This window comes from Odocoileus virginianus, chromosome 29 (genome assembly GCF_023699985.2).
Source record: "Odocoileus virginianus isolate 20LAN1187 ecotype Illinois chromosome 29, Ovbor_1.2, whole genome shotgun sequence".
NCBI lineage: Eukaryota > Metazoa > Chordata > Mammalia > Artiodactyla > Cervidae > Odocoileus > Odocoileus virginianus.
The window spans coordinates 29,508,343-29,531,465 of NC_069702.1; the positions used below are offsets into that span (position 1 = coordinate 29,508,343).

At 38.7% G+C, this 23,123-nt stretch overlaps 1 protein-coding gene across 9 annotated transcripts in view; it reads right to left on the reverse strand.

Annotated features, from left to right (window-relative positions):
• Positions 1–23,123, reverse strand: part of RUFY3 (RUN and FYVE domain containing 3) — an 88,361-nt gene that overhangs the window by 51,336 nt on the left and 13,902 nt on the right. For 2 of the 9 annotated variants that reach the window (XM_020876415.2, XM_020876416.2), the window contains exon 1: positions 17,390–18,209. The exons of 3 other annotated variants lie outside the window; for them this stretch is intronic. In XM_020876415.2, coding sequence (XP_020732074.1) covers positions 17,390–17,567 — 178 coding nt within the window. In that variant the 5' untranslated portion in view covers positions 17,568–18,209. Of the gene's footprint in view, positions 1–7,581; positions 7,607–17,389; positions 18,213–23,123 lie in introns of those variants that run through there. 4 more of the 9 variants (XM_070458316.1, XM_070458317.1, XM_070458318.1 and 1 more) reach the window with 4 other exon arrangements.

The window sequence follows — 23,123 nt, forward strand, 5'->3', positions numbered from 1 at the left end:
CGTAACCCAGAGATTAGCAGTGAAAAGTGCTGGAAACCTACCCAAGGAGCCATGTGACACTAACCAAGGCAGAGATATCAACTATGAGTGTTAGACATGTCTCAAAGCTAAGATTAACAATTTTGAAGCTTCTCATCAGAGGAGAGAAAGATGTACATCCCATAAAAAGAAAACAGATTTTTTTTTCCCCATTGAAAATCAAGATTAGAGTCTTTGCATTCTAAGTGTGCATACCAATGACCTCATTTAATATTTATTTTGACCTTCTGTGAAGCTAAAAAACATGTGGAGTGTTTTTTAGACTCAGGTCAAATGTCATGATGGAAAACTAGTGACTTTTCTTAAAATAAACGGTAGCTTAGACAGTAAAAATAATTAAAGAACAATCTAAATACTTGTCCCAAGCCCTCCACCCCAACGGTTCTCCTTCCTCAAAACAAAAATAAAGGAAAAATTGCTGTTTTGAAGACAGAATAAATCACATATAATTCAACAAAGATAGACATTTACTCAACTTAATGAATAGTACTCTTTCCTCTTACTATAAATTCAACGTATTTTAAAATTAAATTTGATTAGCATATAGTTGCTTGACAATGTTGTGTCAGCTTCTACTGTACAGCAAAGTGAATCAGCTATATGTATACATATCCTCGTTTTGGGACTTCCTTCCCTACTACAAATTCAATATTATTTTATACAGAATATTCCATGTGAGGCAAAAGGACAAGAATGTCAAGATTTCAAATATAAAAGATACTTCATTATAGTTTCTTCTAACAGTGTCTTAAGCTGTAAGATTATCTGTTTTAAAATAAAATTTGAGAACCTACAGAAATTTTTTAAAAAATGGATTCCCTTCATCCTTCAGAAACTCTGAAATCATTATACACAACTGCAACATTCATACTTAAACTCACAAAATCATGTGAATTTTATATGTATAAATACTTAGCAAATAAAAGTAAGTTCTCAGAAGATAAAGCATAACAAAAATAAGAAAGTGAGCAAAGAATACTTTGTCCATGATAAGCCCTCTTTCTTGAAAACCTGATCATGGAAGTCAGCACTGGATCTGAAGCAATAACTTGAAATAATCATTTAGAAAAAGAATTTATCATTTGTCCTATTTTCACAAGTTTATTAAATTGTCACTGTAATTAAACTGGTTAACTTTGGTTCTCATGTGGCATAGTGATTTTCCAGTGGCATGTAAGGGTACATTCCAGTGTCAAATATATGGTCAGTTATCCTGTAAAAATGTACCAAAAAACCAAAATTATATAAAAAGTTTAAATTGAAATTCAGAAAACAGGGAAGCAGATGGGGATCTAGTAAGGCGACATGTGATTAAAATGGAACTCTTGAAATGAAAACTACATAAATAAAGATTATTGTTAGGTCAGACCCAAAGATAGCTAATATAAAAAGAAAGCAAGTATCTCTACTCTATTACATTTGTAATATCTTTCCATTAATGACTTTCCCCGGGCTCACATCCCAGCTCCACCCCTCACTGGCTGTTATGACCTTGGTCCAGAGACTTCATCTCTTTTTCCTGAGTCTCCTCATCTATAAAACACCGACAAGAACAGTATCTATCTGACAGCACTGATGCAAGGAGTAAAAGAGTAAACATCAGTCCAAAATCTTTTATCTGATTATTTTCTGGCCAAGTGAACTTTGAAATTCAGAATTTAATTTTTTTGGAAAGGTCAAATGGCAATACTGAGGCCAACAGACATGCAGAACTAGCAAGGCCTGGGGCAGCGCGTCACAAGCAAGCGCATTAGTATTTCTGCAGGAAATGAATGGATATTCAAATTAAATAGAATCAATAAAGACTATAAACAGCCTCAAGTAAATTTAGGTCATATTTCAGCACCAAGTAAGTTCAGGCCAACTTATGAAAAACGCTTTCAGAGCTTTTATTGGATTTTACGATTGTGGATCTCTATGTGTAGAACACTCAGGAAGTGTCTCATATAGAAAAAGCACAATTCTATTATTTTACAATGAATCTGTGTTAAAATACATCATATACAGATATCTTTGCATATATGATTTTTCAAGTATAATCCGCTGGAAATATAATGTGCTACAGATTTATATTGTGTAGGCTTACTGATTTATAAGAACCTATTTTTCTAACAATCATGTTATTTTTCTATATAGACTTGCTATACGACCTTGTGAAAATCAGTGACTATTCTTATTTTAGTCTTCACTTATTTAATGAAAAACTACATTTGTCACCTAATAAAAGTCTTATTAAGCAGAATATACAGAACCTCCAAGATTTACGCAAAAAAGAGCTCAGGAGAGTGAATTTCTAGGTAGAAATAGGTGGTGGGTACAAGGGGTCTCTCTGACTTCCCCTTGGCATGTCTCATCTAGAGCACTTTTCTGTTCCATCCAGACTTATTTTGTTTCTAAAACAAGATTTAAAATAATGAGTGCCAGAGTGACAGAATCAGTTTAAAAGAGACAGCCCTGCTCCCTGAAAGGTTAAAAGGTATGTTTTCTCTTTTTAAAGTTGTTCCCCACGTTACCTTGGCATGCTTAGAACTGTACTGTAATAAAGAATGCATACCACAATATTCTTTTATAACCCCCAAAGAAGAATTTATAAAAGATGTCTTTAAAAAATTGTGCCCTCTGGAATATGTCCAACTTGTTAAAACAACAACAACAAAAGCATGTAATATATGAATCAAAGAGGTGGGGAGCAGCAGAGCCAACTCCTCTTTCCCAGAACATCTCCTTTTTTTGAGGAGTAGCAGCTTGTTGCCTCGAGTATGTTTCGCCTGGTCTAAAAAGCTATATTACTTAGGATTTTTGTCATAATACATATTCACAGATTGCAAAGAAGAGTAATATAGAGACTTACTGGTTGATACAGAAGATAAGGTCTGGATTACATTTTGCTCTAGATAAAGCATAGTTCAGAGCTGTGGAGATCAAAATTGTGCCAGACATGCACTTGAAATGTCGAGTGGTCAACAGGTGCTTCCAAAGTGACACCAGCTCCTGGGTTCTCACTCAGGGCAGTGACAATGAAAGGGGTGTGGGTTGTCACCGGGTGTGGTGCCATGAGGCCAGCGCAACATCAGGAGCGCCACTCCACTCCAAACACTTGGATTAAATGGCTAACAGAGCTGCTCCTAACAGATTCTATCACCTCATTTTTAAGATCCACTTGAATGAAGACATACTTTAAGTCAAGAGACAAGAGACAGGCTGCAACTGTACACAGGCCCTGAATTTTCAAGAAGCACAGCTTATCTCCTGGCTAAATGAGCAGACTAATTTACTTGGCTCTGAAAATATTTAATTCAGTGACACTATAAGCCAGTTGCTCTTATGGTACATGGTGACTCCGTGATGATGCAGTGTGTCTGGGGAAGGAGGCCCTGGCTTTGATGTTGGGCCTTGCATAGCTACCCCTTTTCTCTCTCGACGCTGGACGGGGAGGGGGCCCGAGAAGCACTGGAATAGCCACAGAGTGCCTCTCCACTGTTTATGCATCCATGATCATGAGATCTCTCTTCTTGATATATTCTCTCTTCAGTATTATTACTAGAGAGTCTGCAGTATAGACAACTGAGTTACAGTCCAGTTTAGAGACAAATGTAATCAAGTTACACTGTCTCCTTGAGGCTAGGTGTGTTTTCTTTTTTCTTTTTATTTTATTGGGGGTATAACTGCTTTACAATGTTGTGCTCATTTCCGCTATACAAAGAAGTGAATCAGCTACATGCATACATACATCCCCGCCCTCCAGGGTCTCCCTCCACTCCACTCATCGAGGTCACCACAGAGCACAGAGTTCCCTGTGCTACACAAAAGGGTTCCACATGTATCAGTCAATGTGTGTTTTTCTCTTTCTGACTTACTTCACTCTGTGTGACCCCCTCTTAGTCCATCCAGATCTCTACAAATGACCCACTATTGTTCCTTTTCATGGGTGAGTAATATTCCTTTGTGTGTGTATACACACAGACACACAGACAGACACACACACACACACACACACACAACATCTTCTTTATCCATTTGCCTATTGATGGACATTTAGGGTGCTTCCATGGTGTCTTTGATTTACAGTGTTACTTTTTGAAAGTTTATTACAGTTGCTTGAGGGGAAATCCTTCCTGAAACCCAAACACTGATCACAAATAACTCTCTGAAGGGCTGCTGTGAACATAAATGTTACTTAAGAGTACCTGTACTTAGCGCATCATAGGTAATAAATGTCAGCTTTACAAGAAACCAATGCACGCCCTGTATTTTGATTTGGCTACAAACTGGAGTCCTCTAAGTATCTGCCATACTTATTTAAAGGAGATAGAGAAGACTGGATTGAAAAAAATAATAATAAACTAATTATTAAACACAGGGGAAAAACATAACTCAATGTTAAGTAGATCAAGGACAAATTTAACAGCTGAGGCTCTGTTAAACTAACAGTAATTGGGTTGGTAACATAATAATAAATATGAGCACAGGAACTATCAAGCTAACTTATTTAAAAAAAAAAGCTAAGAGGTCCTGTTATAATAAACTAGTAAGTTAGGCCAAGATCTATTTTATTCCCAAAGTATAGTAAAAAAACAAAACTATTAGCAGGGAAATACAAACAATCCTGGACAAAGTAATATTAAGTTATTGTGATACTGTGATTTATAATAATAAATATATATTTGGTTTTAATTTCCAGCTCCTGACACAGGCTCCTGAAATCTTATAAACTCCTAAGTGATAAGAACACTAGAAGCATCTTTTGTTCTAATGAGATTACTCTGGGGGTTTCTCAAATGGGAGTTGGTTCCCATAATTAAAAGTTTGGAATTATAGCACCCCACCCCCACTTCTCTGGAGAGACAAGAGGGGCTGAAAATGGAGTTAATAACGGGTCTTATCCATATGAGGAAGCCTCCTTAAAATCCCAACAGTATGGGGTTCGAAAACTTTCAGGATGGTGAACACATTCGTGAACCAGGAGGGTGGCGTACATCAACTAGAAAGGGACAGGAGCTCTGTGCTCTGGGCCTTCCAGACCTCACTCTACGTGTCTCTTCATCGGGCTGTACGTTTGTGTCCTCCAACATATCCTTTCATCAACTGGCAACATAAGCAAGGGTGTCCCTGAGTTCTATAAGCTGTTTAGCAAATAACTGAATTCAAGAGAGAGAAGGTCATGGGGACCTCCGATTTGCAGCCCAGTCAGCTAGGAATGGTGGGTAACCTGGGGACCTACCACTTGCAGCCAAAGGCTGTGTGTGGTGGGGGTCAGGGAGTAGTCTTGAGGATCTGAGCCCTTGAACTGTGGGATCTGATGCTATCTCCAGGGGCACAGAGTTAGAAATCAGTTAACTGTGGGACACCCTGCCCTTGTTAAAGAATTGCTGCTATTGGAAAAAAATCCCACACATTCGGTGACAAGAAGTGTCAGAGATCAAGTGCTTTTGTGGACTGGGTAGCTGCTGCCCATAGAACAGGACATATTCTCAGATAAGACAGAGTACATCTCAGAAATACCCTGAAGTTTTACAGCGCTAGTAGAAAGAAAAAAGAAGCTGCAGCAGCCTTTTTACCCCAGAAAGTAAACGCTAGCAATCTTACAGAAGCATGGAATTTCTCAGTGTACAGTCAGAAGTAAAACTCATTTCCTTCTGCAAAGGACATTGCCACTAGCTTAAAGAAAACAGAAAAACAAACAGATACAATATTACGCAGTTTACAGCTACTGAATCAACTGTCCTAAAAAACCACAGTTTCCTTTGAGAGTTCAGATTTTAATACAGTGTGAGAAGCCACAACCAACTACAGCAGTTAAAGAGAAACATGAGTTGCAAGGAGGCAGTCAATGGGAAAACTCATGATACCATGGCATTAAATTTTTTTGAATGTTTATGGCAGCTTGGAAATGTGTATAAAAAATTAAAATACATTACTATTTGATCCAGAAATTCTACTTCTAAAAATGAAAATTGTTCAAGACATAAACACAATGATATACCAAGAATGTCTGTGGTAGCCTAATTTAGAAATAACCTAAATGCTTGTAATAAGAGAATAAAGAAATTATGGCACATCCAAACAACTAAGGAGTTAAAGGAGGTGGTACAGATTTCCATCTACTGATGTGGAGAGAAAAAAGGCAGGTCACACAACACAGGTGTACACATAACTTATGTGTATAGAATTGTGTGAGTTTGTAAATGAACTCCATGGGTGTATATTAAAAAAGAGAATCTGGTTACTAAATCTTACTAGTAGTTATTGATAGGTGCCAGAACTGTAGATGAATTCTGTTTCACATTTTTTACTTTTCTGTATTCTGTGACCTTTTAAATGTGAATATATTATTTTTTAACCAGAAAAATAAAGTTGTTTTTACTAAAATATTACATAGTAATACTAAATGTATCTTCTAGAAGAACCCCCTTAATTTTAGTACACTGATTTAATTTTAATTATAGGGAAAAATATTTACTTAGAGGCTATTTCACAATAAGTCTGGTTCACTGTCCCTCTACACATATTTCTAAACTCATCAAATTCTTCTACTTGTTCTCTGACAAAGTTCAAACAGGAAAAACTGCAAGGGAATGAATTTAATATTTACTTCCCTGTACTCAAGAGTGCTTTGAGCAATGCAAGTGACTGGTGGGGGCTGGAACAATCACAATGGAAAATCGTGCCCCATTATACTCTCCACCTTCCCCAAAAGGGGCACAACCAAAAAAAGCCCAATTAATACAGAACCAGAAGTAAAGAGTGGGCTTCCCTGGTAGCTCAGTTGTAAAGAATCTGCCTGCCAATGAAGGAGATGAGGGTTCAGTCCCTGGGTTGGGAAGATCCCCTGGAGAAGGAAATGGCAACCCACTCTAGTATTCTTGCCTGGGAAATCCCATGGACAGAGGAGCCTGGCGGGCTGCAGTCCAAGGCGTCGCAGAAGAGTCAGACACTCCTGAGCGACCAAACGACAAGTGGAGAGCAGAGAATACCGTGGGTTCTCTCAAAGGACAGCCACGCTCTCTCCCCAGTCAGGTCCCACAGGTGCCCAGGCCCAGGAATCCAACCACTTGAATTCCTGAGCTCCATCACTGAGTACTAGTTATGTAATCTGGAATAGTATTTGCCTCTAGAAAATGATACATAACGTCTGTGATTGCCTTAGGACACAGGATGTTCTGGCACTGGAAGCTGATGAGCCACAGAAGAGTTATTAATGATGGGAACTACAAAGAAAGGCGCACATTACAGTAAAAGCTCCACCCAAAAAAGGTCCAGAAAAAGCTCACCAACATAGAACAAAGACGGTAGTAACGCACTGTGATTAATGACCGTGCACTAAAGCAGGTGCCAGTGACAGGACTAATAAGGAGCTGGGAAGAAACTGAAACAGACCTGAAGAAAGCTAATTTTAGGGAGAGCAGGTCACCATCAGCTCAGAGGCAGCATGGAGCTCTTCTGTTGCTTCATTTACGGGTTGGGGTGCAAAGAGAGCCCTGCTGATGTTTCTCCCAGATTCTGGATTCTACAAAAGCCCAGAGGCAAGTGGGTAAAACTTACCGTACAAGGGAGACTAGCCAGGCTATTCCCAGATCAGAGCAACAAGAAGGAATGAACCTTGTTCAGAACACTTTGTCTGGCAGGCTTCTGAGATGGTAATAGAATCTATAATCTATTCACTGTGAGAATTTCACAAAGACTGCCCTGTACACGTGTAATCACAACTCAGAGAACCTGACCATGTAAATTTGAGGCTAACCGGCTGGTAGCAACAAATGTTCCAGTAATCTCACTGAGAGCAGATTACAAAAGGAGGCATGCCAAAGGAAAGAAGAGTAACATAATTCTATAAAATAGACAATCCTACTCACTGCAGCAAATTAAAAGATGCACCTTGTTCCTTGGAAGAAAAGCTATGACCAACCTAGGCAGCATATTAAAAAGCAGACATTACTTTGCCAACAAAAGTCCATCTAGCCAAAGCTATGGTTTTTCCAGTAGTCATGTGTGGATTTGAGAGCTGGACTACAAAGAAAGCTGAGCACCAAAGAATTGATGCTTTTGAACTGTAGCATTGGAGAAGACTCTTGAGAGCCCCTTGGACTACAAGGAGATCAAACCAGTCAATCCTAAAGGAAATCCTGAATATTCTTCGGAAGGATTGATGCTGAAGCTGAAACTCCAATACTTTGGCCACCTGATGCGAAGAACTGACTCATTGGAAAAGACTCCAATGCTGGCAAAGATGGAAGGTGGGAAAAGAAGGGGGTGACAGAGGATGAGATGGTTGGATGGCATCACCGACTCAATGGACATGAGTTTGACTAAGTTCTGGGAGTTGGTGATGGATAGGGAAGCCTGGCATGCTGCAGTCCATGGGGTCACAAAGAGTCAGACACAACTGAGCGACTGAACTGAACTGACCCACTCAGGTTTTGTTTTCTGAGCATAGGATAGGAGTAAATTAAATGCTGTAGTGAATGCACCCAAGTCTAGACACTGTGGGCCACTCATGCACTGTATGCAGCATATAGTCAGCTTTGAAAACAAAGTATGCCAAAAAGTAATGTTTTTTGGCCTGTTACCTGGAAAAACTCAAAATGTCTAACTAGCAATATTAAAAAATTATACTGGAGTTTGAATCCAAAGCAGTAGTCCTGCTTTAAGAGCTATGGTTCCTGTTCATGGATGTGGGAAACTGTCATGGAAGATACTTAACTCTGAGGTAGACGGATGAGTACACAACTATAGTTTTCATAAAGCTTTTTTCTTTAAAGAAAAAACCAACACAGTATCCTGACTACAGTAATATATCCTCTTATAGGATATTAGGGGGCAACAGGATGAGATGGTTGGATGGCATCATTGACTCAATGGACATGAGTTTGAGCAAGCTCTGGGAGATAGTGAAGGACAGGGAAACCTGAAGTGGGGCAATCCATGGGGTAACAAAGAGTCAGACACAACTAAGTGACTGAACCATAACAAGAATATTTGGAACACATAAAGAAGTATGAAGAATATAAAAATCCCCTGTCATTCCACTCTCCAGAGAAAACCACTTTTTACATTTTTGGTACATTTCCTTTCATTTGGGTGCACATGTATCTTTATTTAAATCAACTTGTGATCACACTGTATATGTGGCTTGGGAGACAGCTTTTAAAACTTACTATACTTTAGGGACTTCCCTGGCAGAACAGCGGTTAAGACTTTGCCTTTTAATGCAGTGGTTGCGGGTTCTAATCCTGATCAGGGATCTAAGATCCCAAATACCGAATGGCAAAAAAAACCAAAACATAAAACAGAAGCAATATTGTAACAAGTTCAAAAGACTTTATAAATTGTCCACATTAAAAAAAAAAGTCTTAAAAAAAACCAAAAATAAATTAAAAAAATAAAACAAACAAATAAAACTTACTAAACAATACCCTGGACCACTAAATATTCTTCCACAATGCCATTATCAATGTTTGTGGTACTAACACTCTACAATTTATTGAATAATTTTCCTGTTAGGTTATTTAAGTTATACTTAAAGTTTTGCTACTATAAATCATAATACTGTGATGACTATATATACTTGCATATTTTGCCCATATCTCTGATTATTTCCTTAGGATAAATGTCTTGTATAACCACTGGAACTTAATTTTTGAGGCACCTGATTCACACTGATAAAGCAATTTTCAAAAAGGCCATGCCAACGAATATTCTACTAGCACCTGAATTTTCCTATATTTTCATCAGTGCTGAATATTATTCACAGATATGTTCAACAAAAAAATCACTTGTTATACTAAACTTCTATTTTCAAAATAAAATACAGTGAGTCTGAATTATGAGCTAAGTGATTTCAAAAAAATTTTAAATATCCAGAAATCATAAGTTGTGTGTAATGGAAGATAAGGTATTACAACAGTCTTTTCTTTTAAAAGTGATCGTTTTCTGGGGATTACGGGGCATTTGTGTGTGCGCGCTCAGATGCTGTCGTGTCTGACTCTTTTCAACCCCATGGATTGTAGCCTCCCAGAGTCCTCTGTCCATGGGATTCTCTGAAAATATTAGTGGGTTGCTATTTCCTCCTCCAGGGGATCTTCCCCATCCAAGGATGGAATCCGAGTCTGTTAGGTCTCCTTCGTTGGCAGGGGGATTCTTTACCACTAGTGCCATATGGGTACTGAGTTCACCTGAAGTATAATCGATAGTTACCATAAATAGTATATCCAGTAATATGAGGCCTTCTAACGGGTACAAAAGTTTTGCCCTAAAGAACTTTCTGTATAAGTTTGTAAAAGTGTGAGTCACATAGGCTAAAATAAATCACCAGAGAATGATTTCAAGTGTATTCAATCAAGTGATGGAGACAGAAGCCAGCGATTCAGGAGATGAAGGATACTGGACTTGTCAAAGAAGGTTCATGGATGAAGGGAGTCAGGGGTCCTTTCTGGTTTCTAATTTAATGTCAGTGAGAAGAATTTAAAGCAGAAATAGTATTAACAACAAGAATAATCATTTTTTTCGGTGAAGTACAGAATCACAGCCTGGTTGAAATAGGCAAGTATTGAAAAGGAGTTTGAAAATAACATTTGATAAGTAAAATTATCCAAAAGAAGGGCATGCGAATAGTTGGCTAAATAAGGATTCAACACAGTTATTGTTTCTGACAATTCATAATCATGAACATTACTGCTACCACAAACAGCTTTCCATGTCACTTTGCACATTCATTTGAGAAACATTTAAAATTTAGCACATAAAGGTGCCACCTGCCCACCAGGTCAGTCTCAGCAGTGTATTATTTTTATTGTTTGACAGCATCTGTACAATCATATAAATATTTTCACAGACTTTATACAAATGGATGGAAAGGGGGAAAAAAAAAGTGGATAAAATGCTAAGGTATCCAATTTAACTGATGGCAATTGCCAAGTATGCCCCAAACAGCATGCTTCTGGCCACATTTGGGTGCTCCCTGGACACAAGCTGGCCAATGCCATGTTCAACTGTGTATAAAACAGATGGAAATACGGGGGAAATATGTCACCAGAGACTGGGAAGAAGACGTCCCTTATTATATGCGGGTCTATTGCTGGACTTACACTTGCTGAATTCTGGTATAGGAGAGCTGCATGTAGGGTGGATCCAGACTGCCAGAATGAGTCCTGGTTCCACCACTTACCGAATCTCTGTCAATCTGTGAAATGGGGATGACAGTACCTAGGCTCCGTGGATTTTGTACGTATTAAATGAAGTAATACATACATATATTACTTAGAGGAAACAGTTCCTGGCACAAAGTAGCTGCTCAGTAAAAGATAGCATCTTTTCCTACGTCACTGTTGCCGTCACTTTTTCAAGAATATTCTACATTCAATATAAAGACTGTCTGAAACAGACTCTTGTACAAGAATGAAAAGTTTATTTTCATGAAGACTTACTTGGCAATTTTATAAAGAATGAATCAGTATAATAGGAAGAGAAATGGCTTGGAGAAAAGCTGAAAGTAGGTGTGGGAATCTGAATATGACATAGTTAGTTCCTGGTAGTTGTGGAAATAAAAAGGGAAGATAAAATAAAGTCCTTGTGGTGGAAAAGAGCACCTCTCTCTTTTATGCCCTAACACATATAGTACTATTTGTTTAATCATAACAGAAAACTATGATAGCTGGATGCCTTAAATCCAGTTTCTATAATTTCATACACACACACACACACACACACACACAAATGCAGAAAAGATCATTTATATACATACAGCTAAGTGATACTTTGGATATCATTAACATGTTTACTTATTAAAATAACTGAAGCCTTCATTTTTCATCAACTTCAGTTAAAGTGGTTTCATTTAAGAATCTATGAGCTTCACATGGTTTATAATTTTCTTAGTAGAAAATACATGTTCATCATCAAAAATATAAGGGAAGGTTCACACATAAATATGTGAAAATAGAAAGTCTATTCACAAACTTGCATGTTACTGGTATTCAATATTAGGAGTAATGATTGTTTTTATTTTTCTGTTAATTGGGAGAAATTCTTATTTAAGTCTTATTCAAGAGGGCTATTAAAATTCACATATTATATGATGATTTAATATATACTAATTTTATTAAAGTATGGAAATAAACACACACACTAATGAACTCATTCACTGTTAAAACACTTCAGATTTTACATTATATTTGTTATACTATATATATATAAATATACATATATAAACATTATATACAACCAGAAAAGAAAAAAATACACTATTTCATCGTTAACCCTAACATTTTGTCCCTGGTAGAGCATGTAGTTTTATTATATTTCTTCTCAAAGAAGTGAAAACTTACTGGAAAGAAAATTTGGAGAGACTGTAAATCTTTCAGCTCTGGTATCTGGGTCTCTGCAAATGCTCTCTCCTCCCCATTCCCCACCTCTAACGTCCCTTGCCTCCAGTTTATAACCAGATAAACTCTTGCACATCCTTTAGGTCTTAGTTCAAACATTACTTACTTCAACTGGAAAGTTTCCATGGAACTTCCTAATAAAACACGTTTGGTTCTGTACCATAGCGCTCCCGCATGGATGCTCAGGCACGTCCGACTCTTTGTGACCCTGTGGACTACAGCCCTTCAGTCTCCTCTGCCCATGGAATTTTCCTGGCAAGAATACTGGAGTGGGTTGCCATTTCCTCATCCAGGGGATCTTCCCAGCCCAGGAATCAAACCCGCATCTCCTGTGTTTGCAGGCAGATTCTTTAACGCTGAGCCACCTGGGAAGCCATTTTATCAATACTTGTTGAAGTACCCCCACCTCCTGCTTGTCAATAAGCTCAGAAAATACAGAGAATTAGACTTGGGCACTGCGCTACGCCTCAGGACCTAGCATAGCGTGGAGCATAAATTACAGGTGGGATACTTAAGTGTATGCTGAATGAAGGGCTGAGGGTCTGATCTTATGATTAAAATAATGCATGTTTTTCTAAACATTGATTTTCTTTGGGGGTTCTAATGGTCCCTAAGGTTTTTTTCTTACCCAGGAAAAATAAAGTACAGATAAAAAATTTTATATATAATTTTTTTGGATCATCTTCCCAGGTTTAGAAGCCCTGTACTAGACTGTAGTGAGGTGATGCTATGAAGTTTCTTGGTAAACAGCCATTTGGCTTCCCCTGCCAAAATGCCCACTGGGACCTGCACTTTTTTCATTAAAACATATGCAGTTCCCAAGCAGAATGGGGTTTTACTCTTGTGCAATGATATTAATGAGTAAAAATACATTAGTAAATGTCAATGGAGTTATCTCAGAACCAGACACTTTCAGTAGTCACCAAAAAACAAACACTTTCTATTTCATCCTCAGGGGATTTTTTTCCCCATGCTTATTGTATCAGCAGATTGTTTCCTACAAAATGGGAAAACCTGATCTGAAATCTACATCCATACTGTCCCTTGGGAAGTATGGTCTCTATGGGTTAGAATTCCATGTCCAGTTCCTACAGAACGTGATTGTCCTTTAGCGACTAAGTAGTTCACACTTGTTTACAGCAGCCTCTGACATCGTTTCATCTTTTTTCCTTGACTGTGAATTCACTGAGGGCAAGGGCCATTATTTCTTAGTCTCTAGAACCGGATTTTGCGTCAAGGGATGCTCAAACATTTCTGATCAACTGACAGATCAAACACATGTAGTATAGGATCCTTACATGTAGTACAGTATCATTACTACAATCACAGGTGTTATATACAAGCTAGCTCCTTATACATTACTGTGTAAGTGCCAGATACTCCAAATGAACACTAAAGCAAAATGTGACTGCCAGGGGAAAACTGGACACTTAAGCAGTAACAGTGTGTCTGAAGCCAGTCACCACACACACTTTTCTATAACCAAAGTTCTCTGTAACTTGAAAATCAAAGGCTTGACCAGAGGTTCTCTTCTTAACGTGTCTGCTGCTGTATCATTTCTTCATAGTCTGCCTCTTACTAACTGTATTTGGAAAAGGTATTTTCTAAGTCAAAAAACAGTTCAAATCTTTGAAGAGTTATCTTTGTAACCAAATGGTCTATTTTACTGTACTAAAGTGATCTATTTCACTTTGCAATGTCGGATTCCTCTTCTTTAAAAGAAAGTTAATGGGAAAACAAGTATTTCTTGATAACCGAGTTTTATTTTTAACCAATTATTTTCCTGTTTGCAAAGGCCCAAGAAAGGACAATGCTGAAATATGAATTTAAGCTACTAACCACCTTTAGTCTGTCTGGCAAACAACTAGCTTAGACTATTCCAGAAGGTTAGATACAAAAACAAACAAAACTAGAAATACATACTAAAAAGGCAAGAGATTTAACAATGGGGCTTGCAGCTGTTGAAGCTCAAACCACTGCTTCATGAATAACTATTACACAAATAACTCATGTTTATAGGGTACTTTACATTAAATATCTTGCTTAATGCTCCTAACCTACTATCATGGCTACCATTCCTAACGACTTACTATAGCCCAGCCCAGCATCTCACTGTGTGCTGCTTGAAATGTCCCTTCCCGTCCCCACCCACAACAGTATCTGCCTGTGATCCTACAGTTATCAGACAAGGTGGAGCCTAGTCCAAGCATCACTTCCTGGATGAAGCCTTTCCTGAACCCTCTTCTTACAATCAAAGACTTGGAAATTTGTTCCAGGTTTTTACAAAAGTGTACTAAAAGAAATGAGAGACAGCTGATCTCCTTGACCACCAATAAGTACTGAAATAATGAAGTGAGTTTTTATTCCCATGGATTTAAGAGTTAAGGTGGGCTGAAACTCTGGATCTGATCTACACTGTGGGCACTGAAAACAAGAGCTGTTTTCAGAAAACAAAAGCTGGAAACCACACAGCTTCTGCCAATGAGGCCACAACAAGATTATTGTCTTAAGAAGATACATGACGTTTTGGCCCATTTTCTCTTGTGGGAGTCAGGGGTCCCAATGCAGAATTTGCACAGTCAGATGTCCTTCCTTCTGTCTGCGAATCAACTGGGAAGTGTTCTGTGAACACTCTGTGTCTGGGCACCAAGTGCTCCATTTTGTCAACACAGCAGGGCTCCCGTTATCACTGGTCCAGCAATCACCACTTAAAGGTTAGTAGCTAAATTAAACTTAACAACTGTCTCTAGCATTAATATTAAAGCAGACATTTCTTGGGTTTAAGTGACTGTTTAGACATCCAGAGTTAGCCAGTACAGCAAGGAAACAAAATCCCTGTCTTTTGTTTATTGGCTTCCTAGATCACTGAACCTACGGATGTTTTCTTGGGCCTGGACTTTCTTTTAACACTTCTAGTACTAATAATTTGAAATTGTTGCTTCTTTTACCCAGTTGAAGGCAGAATTCCAAAATTCATTGCCAGCCTTTCTCTATTTTCCTCCATCCCTTCTCCAGTTGATTCTAAGGTGTTGGAAACTCTCTATTGTCTGTTTCCCCTAAGCCAAGGATGTGTCACTTGAGCTTAGGTAGCAGCCCTCATACGGTTTCCATCACAGATTTCTGCACAGAGAATTCAGACAGCAGCACTACAAATGCTTACATGAACCAAGCAGCTCACTTTTGCTTACTCACAGGAATCTTGCTCAGAAAACAAATAGGTATGCAAACGATTGTTGCTGTTGTTCAGTGGCTAAGTAGAGTCCAACTCTTCCTGATCCCCACAAGACTGTACCCCACCAAGCTCCTCTGTCCACGGGCTTTCCCAGGCAAGGATACAGGAGTGGGTTGCCATTTCCTTCTCCAGGGGATCTTCCTGACCCAGAGACTGAACCTGTGTCTCTTGCATTGGCAGGCAGATTCACCACTGAGCCACCTGGGAAGCCCATTCAAGTGATTAAATTTGTTCAAAATTAGAGACAATGACACATAAAATTTATAATTAAGTGAGTATATGATATTGTATGACTTTCAAAATAAATATTTTTAAAAACAAAATATGCAGACTGAGGCATCCGCTGAAAAAACTTCTTGGTAGCATTCTCAAAATGTACTTTTCTTCCCTAAAGATTTTTCAAGCTCGGGAAGCTGTTCTAAACAGTACCGGCATTGTATGTGCTTCCAGCTGATGTCTCCAGACCGCCCTGCAGCACATTCTGAAACTCAGAGCCAAAGGAAGCTGTCCAACAGACAAACCAATTGTCAAGGGTGCAAAGGGCCTTACAAACTACTTAAACATTGCCCTTAAAGACACACCCAAATGACTGCTTTGTGCTTCGAAGTTAACCCTCTCTAAAAGCGGCTAACTGGGAAAATAAAATCCTTTTCAGACACACAGAGTGAAATCTGAGTCATGATAAGATTACAATGCTTGGTCAAGGACAAGGAATCACTTTTTCTAACCCAAAAGCCAGGTGCAATTCACCTTGTACCCTCTGTCCTGCAGTATGCCTAAACACTGGGCAGACTGTATGTAAAATGTATTCTCATAGGCGAGCATTTATTTCTTCATTATTTTAAGGGTTGAGAACAAACACTAGCTAAGAGGCCAGTACACAAAAGTACAAAACAATTTGATTCAAACTAATTTTCTTCCTTATGGTATTAAGTTCACAAAATTTAGGGGTAGAAGATCAAAGCCTCTCAGAATTTAGAAAAGGTTCTGGGAGAAAGTCACAAGTCAAGAGACTACAAAGGTCTCAAAGGGACTAACAGTAGAGATTTCACATAGGCCAATAGTTACCACAAACAACTTATAAAAAGCAATGGCCAATTGGTTCCATGGGTAGGAATTACCTTATCAGTAACGCTTAACCTTTTAAGGTATTATGCTTTTTTGAGACCACATTCATTAAATAAGCACTGAACATAAAACTGCTTTCTCATCTAACCTTACAATCTATATTATTTTAAAGAAAGAATGTTTGACCATGTATTTTCTAGATATCACAGCCTGTTTAACATTATATACTAATGATATGATACCCTTTGTGAGTGTTTCAACTATATCACTTACGCTCCTATAATTAATTAGTCATGCTATTTTACCTTACTCTATTAAAAATAACTATAATTTCTATAATATGTTAGCATCTAATCAGAATTAATAGCTTTTCCATTGGTTGACTAGGATCAGATGTGATAAGTGATCTCAAATGTTCTTTAGAGCCTTCAAGACAAAGAACTCTAAGCAAGCACCAGCATCTTTTGAAAGGATACCTCAGAGGGCAGGGAAAAAATATTTTCCCCCAGTAAAGTAGAGAAGGGGAGCTGGTAGTAGGTTTAAGGATGAAAGGTTTTCAGGACCATTAGCTAGTTTAGAGTATGGGTTCCTCCTGCCTCTCCCTGACCCTCCCAGCCCGATTAACAATGAGGATGCTGGTGAGACACTGGAGGACGGGTTCTGACCATACCTTCATGGGTAGGCTCTGGGTCAGGTGTAAGTGAGATGTCATCCAGCTCTCGCAGGCAGAGCCATTCTCCATCCATGGACACTCGGAATTTGCAAAGGTAGATGGTCTCCATGGCAGCCTGTGTGATCTTGTCAGTGGTGGGGGTTGGCATGTCGGTTGGAGGCGTCAGAGCAGACATGATGACTCAGCTGGGACCACAACACACACACACACACACACACACACACACCCCAAACAAAAATAAATAAAAACCCTCCTCAACAGAAACCCCCAAATCCGAAGCTCTGTAACAAAGCTCTCAAGAAAAGAGGTGGGGGAGGGTTAAAAAAAAAAAAGATGGAAAAATACCTATGCTTTAAGCACCAACTGTTTAAGATAAACAATTCTATGCTATCTTTTCTCAGAGGCAGTTCCTACCACATAGCAACATAAGATGATGCTTGTCTTCTTCCAGCTTCTCTCCTGTTATCTTCCCTTCCCTACCCCCTTCTTTTTCAGCTGAGGCAGAGGCTTGAAATCCTGCACAGTCGATGATACCTTAGTTGACTTTAAAAAAACTGGCCTCTGTATGAGTAAGTGAAAAATCCTCCTTCTTTTTACAGAAAAAAAAATACAAAAGAAAAAAATGAACAAAAAATAAACCAATATTTTCTGTTTAGCTTTAAAAAAAAATCCTGAATTGCAGAAATCACTTCCAGGATCTGCTCAGAGGAGCCGGGATGCTGAGTTCTAATAGGATTGGTCGTGCGCAGTAAGCAGGGTGTTGACCAAAATGGCTGACTAATGAACTGAACTGAAAATTCAGGCTCATGTGACCAGCTGCTCTGAACGTAGGGCGAGCAATTCCCAGGATGCTTTATAGATGCTGCTGATGCAGGGGGAGCAATTAGGCTGCCTGCTCTCATCGTGCACAACCCACTTCCAGACTGTGCTAGTCAAACTGTGATCAGACATAACACAATGCACCTATTCTCATCAATTCCCCTTGCTGTAAGATAAAAGGGCTGGGTAACAGGACAATTAATACTGGGTAACACTGCACAGCAAAAATGGTAAAAGAGGTAGGTAGGTTAATTTAACAAGCATATAATTCACTTCTTTTATCCTTATATACTTAGCTATCAAAATTCTTTGCTCTGCTAAAGGTGGTGTTTTAAGAAAAAATAAAGCAGATTTTTTATTTAAATATACTTTCAGACATTCATAATTTCCTTCTCCAAAGTACAAAGACTTAATTTTTCAGATTGGACAGAAGTGCAAGAAAAAAAACCTAGAAGTTAAATCCTTCCTGATTTATGGCAGTCCCTCCTTCACTTCTGACACTGCTATATTCACCAAGCTTCTACATTAGATTGTTTCTAATAAGAGGATAAAACTATGCTATATCTTAAAATTTCTCCCACCCTGGAACATCCTAGGTGCATATTATCATATTCTATTTTGCATATTTTATTTTTCTATCTTTTGGCCACACCACAAGGCGTGTAGGGTCTTAGCTCCCTGACCAGGGATTGATCCTGTGCCCCGTGCATTGGATGTTTGGAGTTCTAACCACTGGAACACTAGGGAAGTCCTATCATATTATCTTAAACCAATCAATCAGCTTACCCGTCTACATATCTATATTATTCAATGAGGCCTTTATGCCTTGGAAGTGAAAACTTAGGTACTTGTTTTCTGAGCTACATAAAAAAAGAGATAAGGGATGACAGAGATTTTCTTTGAAAATGTTTTGGGTGGTTGAAAACAATTTTTTTTTCTTTTGCTGAAGGGTTTGGTTTTAAGGAGGAACATAAAACTTCAAGAAATACATCCCAAGATGATTTATTCTGTTCTAGGATTCCTTATGATTATTCTGTTCTAGGATTTCTTATGAGAGGGATATCTAAGAACTGAAAGAAAAATTTCTTCTTGAGTATTATTAAAATAAGTGTTACATATATATAAATAACTGAACCACTTTGTTGTATATGTGAAAGTAACACAACATTACAATTCAACTATACTTCAACAACAACAAAAATTCTTTAAAAAGTAAATGAAAAGGAAAGCCGTATTGGAATAAAGTGTTTACAGCAAATACAAAAAAATTCGTAAATGCCTCCACCCTAATTTGAGATTGAGCTCAAAGGAAAAAATACTAACAACCAGATTCTGTAGGTAAACAGGCATTTTCACACTGTTAGAGGGAAGGCAAACTGGGAAAATGTAAGAATGCATATATATATATACTTATTTATAATCAGGAAGAAAATCAACAAGTTATAAGGAAAACAAAATATTCCAGGTAGGTTTATTCTTTTCTGTTTAAATCTCTTCCAACATTACCCCTACATCTGGACCAGACCTATTCCTTCATTCATTCAGTAAATATTCAGTAAGAGTACTCCACATGCCAGGCACTCAGCATGGAGCAGTAAGATCAGAACACTTCTTTTTTTTTTTTTTTAAGATCACTTTTTCAAGGAAGCAAACTACAGCCATGAAATTAAAAGACCCTTGCTCCTAGGAAAGGAAAGCTATGACAAATCTGTGAAAGTGAAAGTTGCATCCGACTCTGTATAGTCCATGGAATCCTCCAGGCCAGAATACTGGAGTGGGTAGCTTTTCCCTTCTCCAGGGGATCTTCCCAGCACAGGGATCGAACCCAGGTCTCCCGCATTACAGGCGGATACTTTACCAGCTGAGCTACAAGTAACAAACCTAGATAGCTGTTTAAAAAGCAGAGACATCACTTTGCTGACAAAAGTCCAGATAGTCAAAGCTATGGTTTTCCCAGTAGTCATGTATTTCACATCTGTAGATGTGAGAGTTGAACCATAAAGAAGGCTGAGCACCAACAAATTGCGGTGTTGGAAGACTCTTGAGAGTCCCTTGGACTGCAAGGAGATCAAACCAGTCAATCCAAAAGGAAATCAACCCTGAATATTCATTGGAAGGATTGATGTTGAAGCTGAAGCTCCAATACTTTGGCCACCTGATGCAAAGAGCCAACTCACTGGGAAAGACCCTGATGCTGGGCAAGACTGAAGGCAAATGGAGAAGGGGTCGGCCGAGGATGAAATGGTTAGATAGCATTACTGACTCAATGGACATGAATTTCAGCAAACTCCAGGAGATAGTAGAAGACAGCAGAGCCTGGCATGCTGCAGTCCACGGAGTCTCAAAAAATTAGACACAACTCAGCGACTAAACTTACATTTCCAAATACAGAATATAAGCCTCCATTTAACACATTCACATTTGATTACAGTACAATTCCTTTCAAGTCAGACACATTTCCATCTTTATATATTAAAACTTACAGGGAGATAGTTTATAGTTTGAACTTTAAGCCATGCAACACTTTAAAATATAGTTAAGGAGTCATTAAAATCTTAAATCCAATTCCAAAGAAAGGCAACACCAAAGAACGCTCAAACTACCGCACAATTGGACTCATCTCACACACTAGTAAAGTAATGCCCAAAATTCCCCAAGCCAGGCTTCAGCAATACATGAACCATGAACTTCCAGATGTTCAAGCTGGTTTTAGAAAAGGCAGAGGAACCAGAGATCAAATTGCCAACATTCGCTGGATCATCAAAAAAGCAAGAGAGTCCAGAAAAACATCTATTCCTGCTTTATTGACTATGCCAAAGCCTTTGACTGTGTGGATCACAATAAACTGTGGAAAATTCTTCACGAGATGGGAATACCAGACCACCTGACCTGCCTCCTGAGAAACCTGTATGCAGGTCAGGAAGCAACAGTTAGAACTGCACATGGAACAACAGACTGGTTCCAAATAGGAAAAGGAGTGCTTCAAGGCTATATATTGTCACCCTGCTTATTCAGCTTATATGCAGAGTACATCATGAGAAACGCTGGGCTGGATAAAGCACAAGCTGGGATCAAGATTGCCAGGAGAAATATCAATAACCTCAGATATGCAGATGACACCACCCTTATGGCAGAAAGTGAAGAAGAACTAAAGAGCCTCTTGATGAAAGTGAAAAGAGGAGAGTGAAAAAGTTGGCTTAAAGCTCAACATTCAGAAAACAAAGATCATGGCATCTGGTCCCATCACTTCATGGCAAATAGATGGGGAAACAGTAGAAACAGTGGCTGACTTTATTTTGGGGGGCTCCAAAATCACTGCAGATGGTGATTGCAGCCATGGAATTAAAAGATGCTTACTTCTTGGAAGGAAAGTTATGACCAACCTAGACAGCATGTTAAAAAACAGAGACATTACTTTGTCAACAAAGGTCAGTCTAGTAAAGCCTATGGTTTTTCCAGTAGTCATGTACGGATGTGAGAGTTGGTCTATAAAGGAAGCTGAGCACCAAAGAATTAATGCTTTTGAACTGTGGTGTTGGAGAAGACTCTTGAGAGTCCCTTGGACTGCAAGGAGATCCAACCAGTCCATCCTAAAGGAGATCAGTCCTGGGTGTTCATTGGAAGGACTGATTTTGAAGCTGAAATTCTAATACTTTGGCCACCTGATGTGAAGAGCTGACTTACTTGAAAAGACCCTGATGCTGGGAGGGACTGGGGGCAGGAGGAGAAGGGGATGACAGAGGATGAGATGGTTAGATGGCATCACTGATTTAACGGACATGAATTTGGGTAAACTCCAGGAGTTGGTGGTGGACAGGGAGGCCTGGTGTGCTGCAGTTCATGGGGTTGCAAAGAGTCAGACACGACTCAGTGACTTAACTGAACTGAAAATCTTCAAAGTTACACTGAATAGTTCCAGGAACTACAATATCAAACAGCCCTGGCTATCTGTACATATGACATCAAGATTCTAGGTCACTGATACATTCTTAAAAAAACAAACTTTTAGTACCATAGAAAACTTTTGACATGTACAATGACATATTATTACTATGTACAACTTCAAAACAAATGCTTCCAAGTAAAGTGATGTTGAACACCATGACTATACTTAAGTTGTAAGAAATATCCAAGATGGTCAATGTTTTCCTTAGCTTGGAAAAAAATACAACTAAAAATATAAATAATACCTTCCATCAGCTGTGAATCATAAAAATGCTTTCTGAAGTTCAGTCACCTGGATCTTATGAAATATGTAGGAGTTACAAGAATTGAACAAGCAAAACGAAAGCCTGTGTATATTCAAACATGAGTATTCCAGGAGAGGTCCTGTAGGTTCCCAGTCAGTCTATCAAAAATAAAAGCTACTCTTACTGTGGCAGAACTTATTTAGTATCTGGCTCATAAACCATTCTTCACCAGCTCATGGACTCCATTCTCATCAATGATTAAAGGTGCATGGAATTCTTTATCTGCCACATAACATTCTAGTCCTTCTCCAGCATAGCAACATAGAACAGTGAATATATGAATTAATCTGAATCATCTGGGATTGCTTGTGTTGGGCTTCCCAGGTGGTACCAGCAGGTAAAAAAACCCACCTGCCAATACAGGAGACCTAAGAGACATGGGTTCGATCCCTGGGTGGGGAAGATCCCCTGGAAGAGGAAATGGCAACCCATTCCAGTATTCTTGCCTGGAGAGTCCCATGGACAGAGGAGCCTACAGTCCATAGGGTCGCAAAAAGTCAGACATGACTGAGTGACTAAACACTGCACCAATATATGAATCCAGCAGGTCACAAACAGTGACAGACAATCTTCCCATCAATCAAACAATAAAGCATGTATTTAACCCTGAACAGGAGATTTGGACTGATTACAATATAGCAGCACAAGAAGAACATCTATGT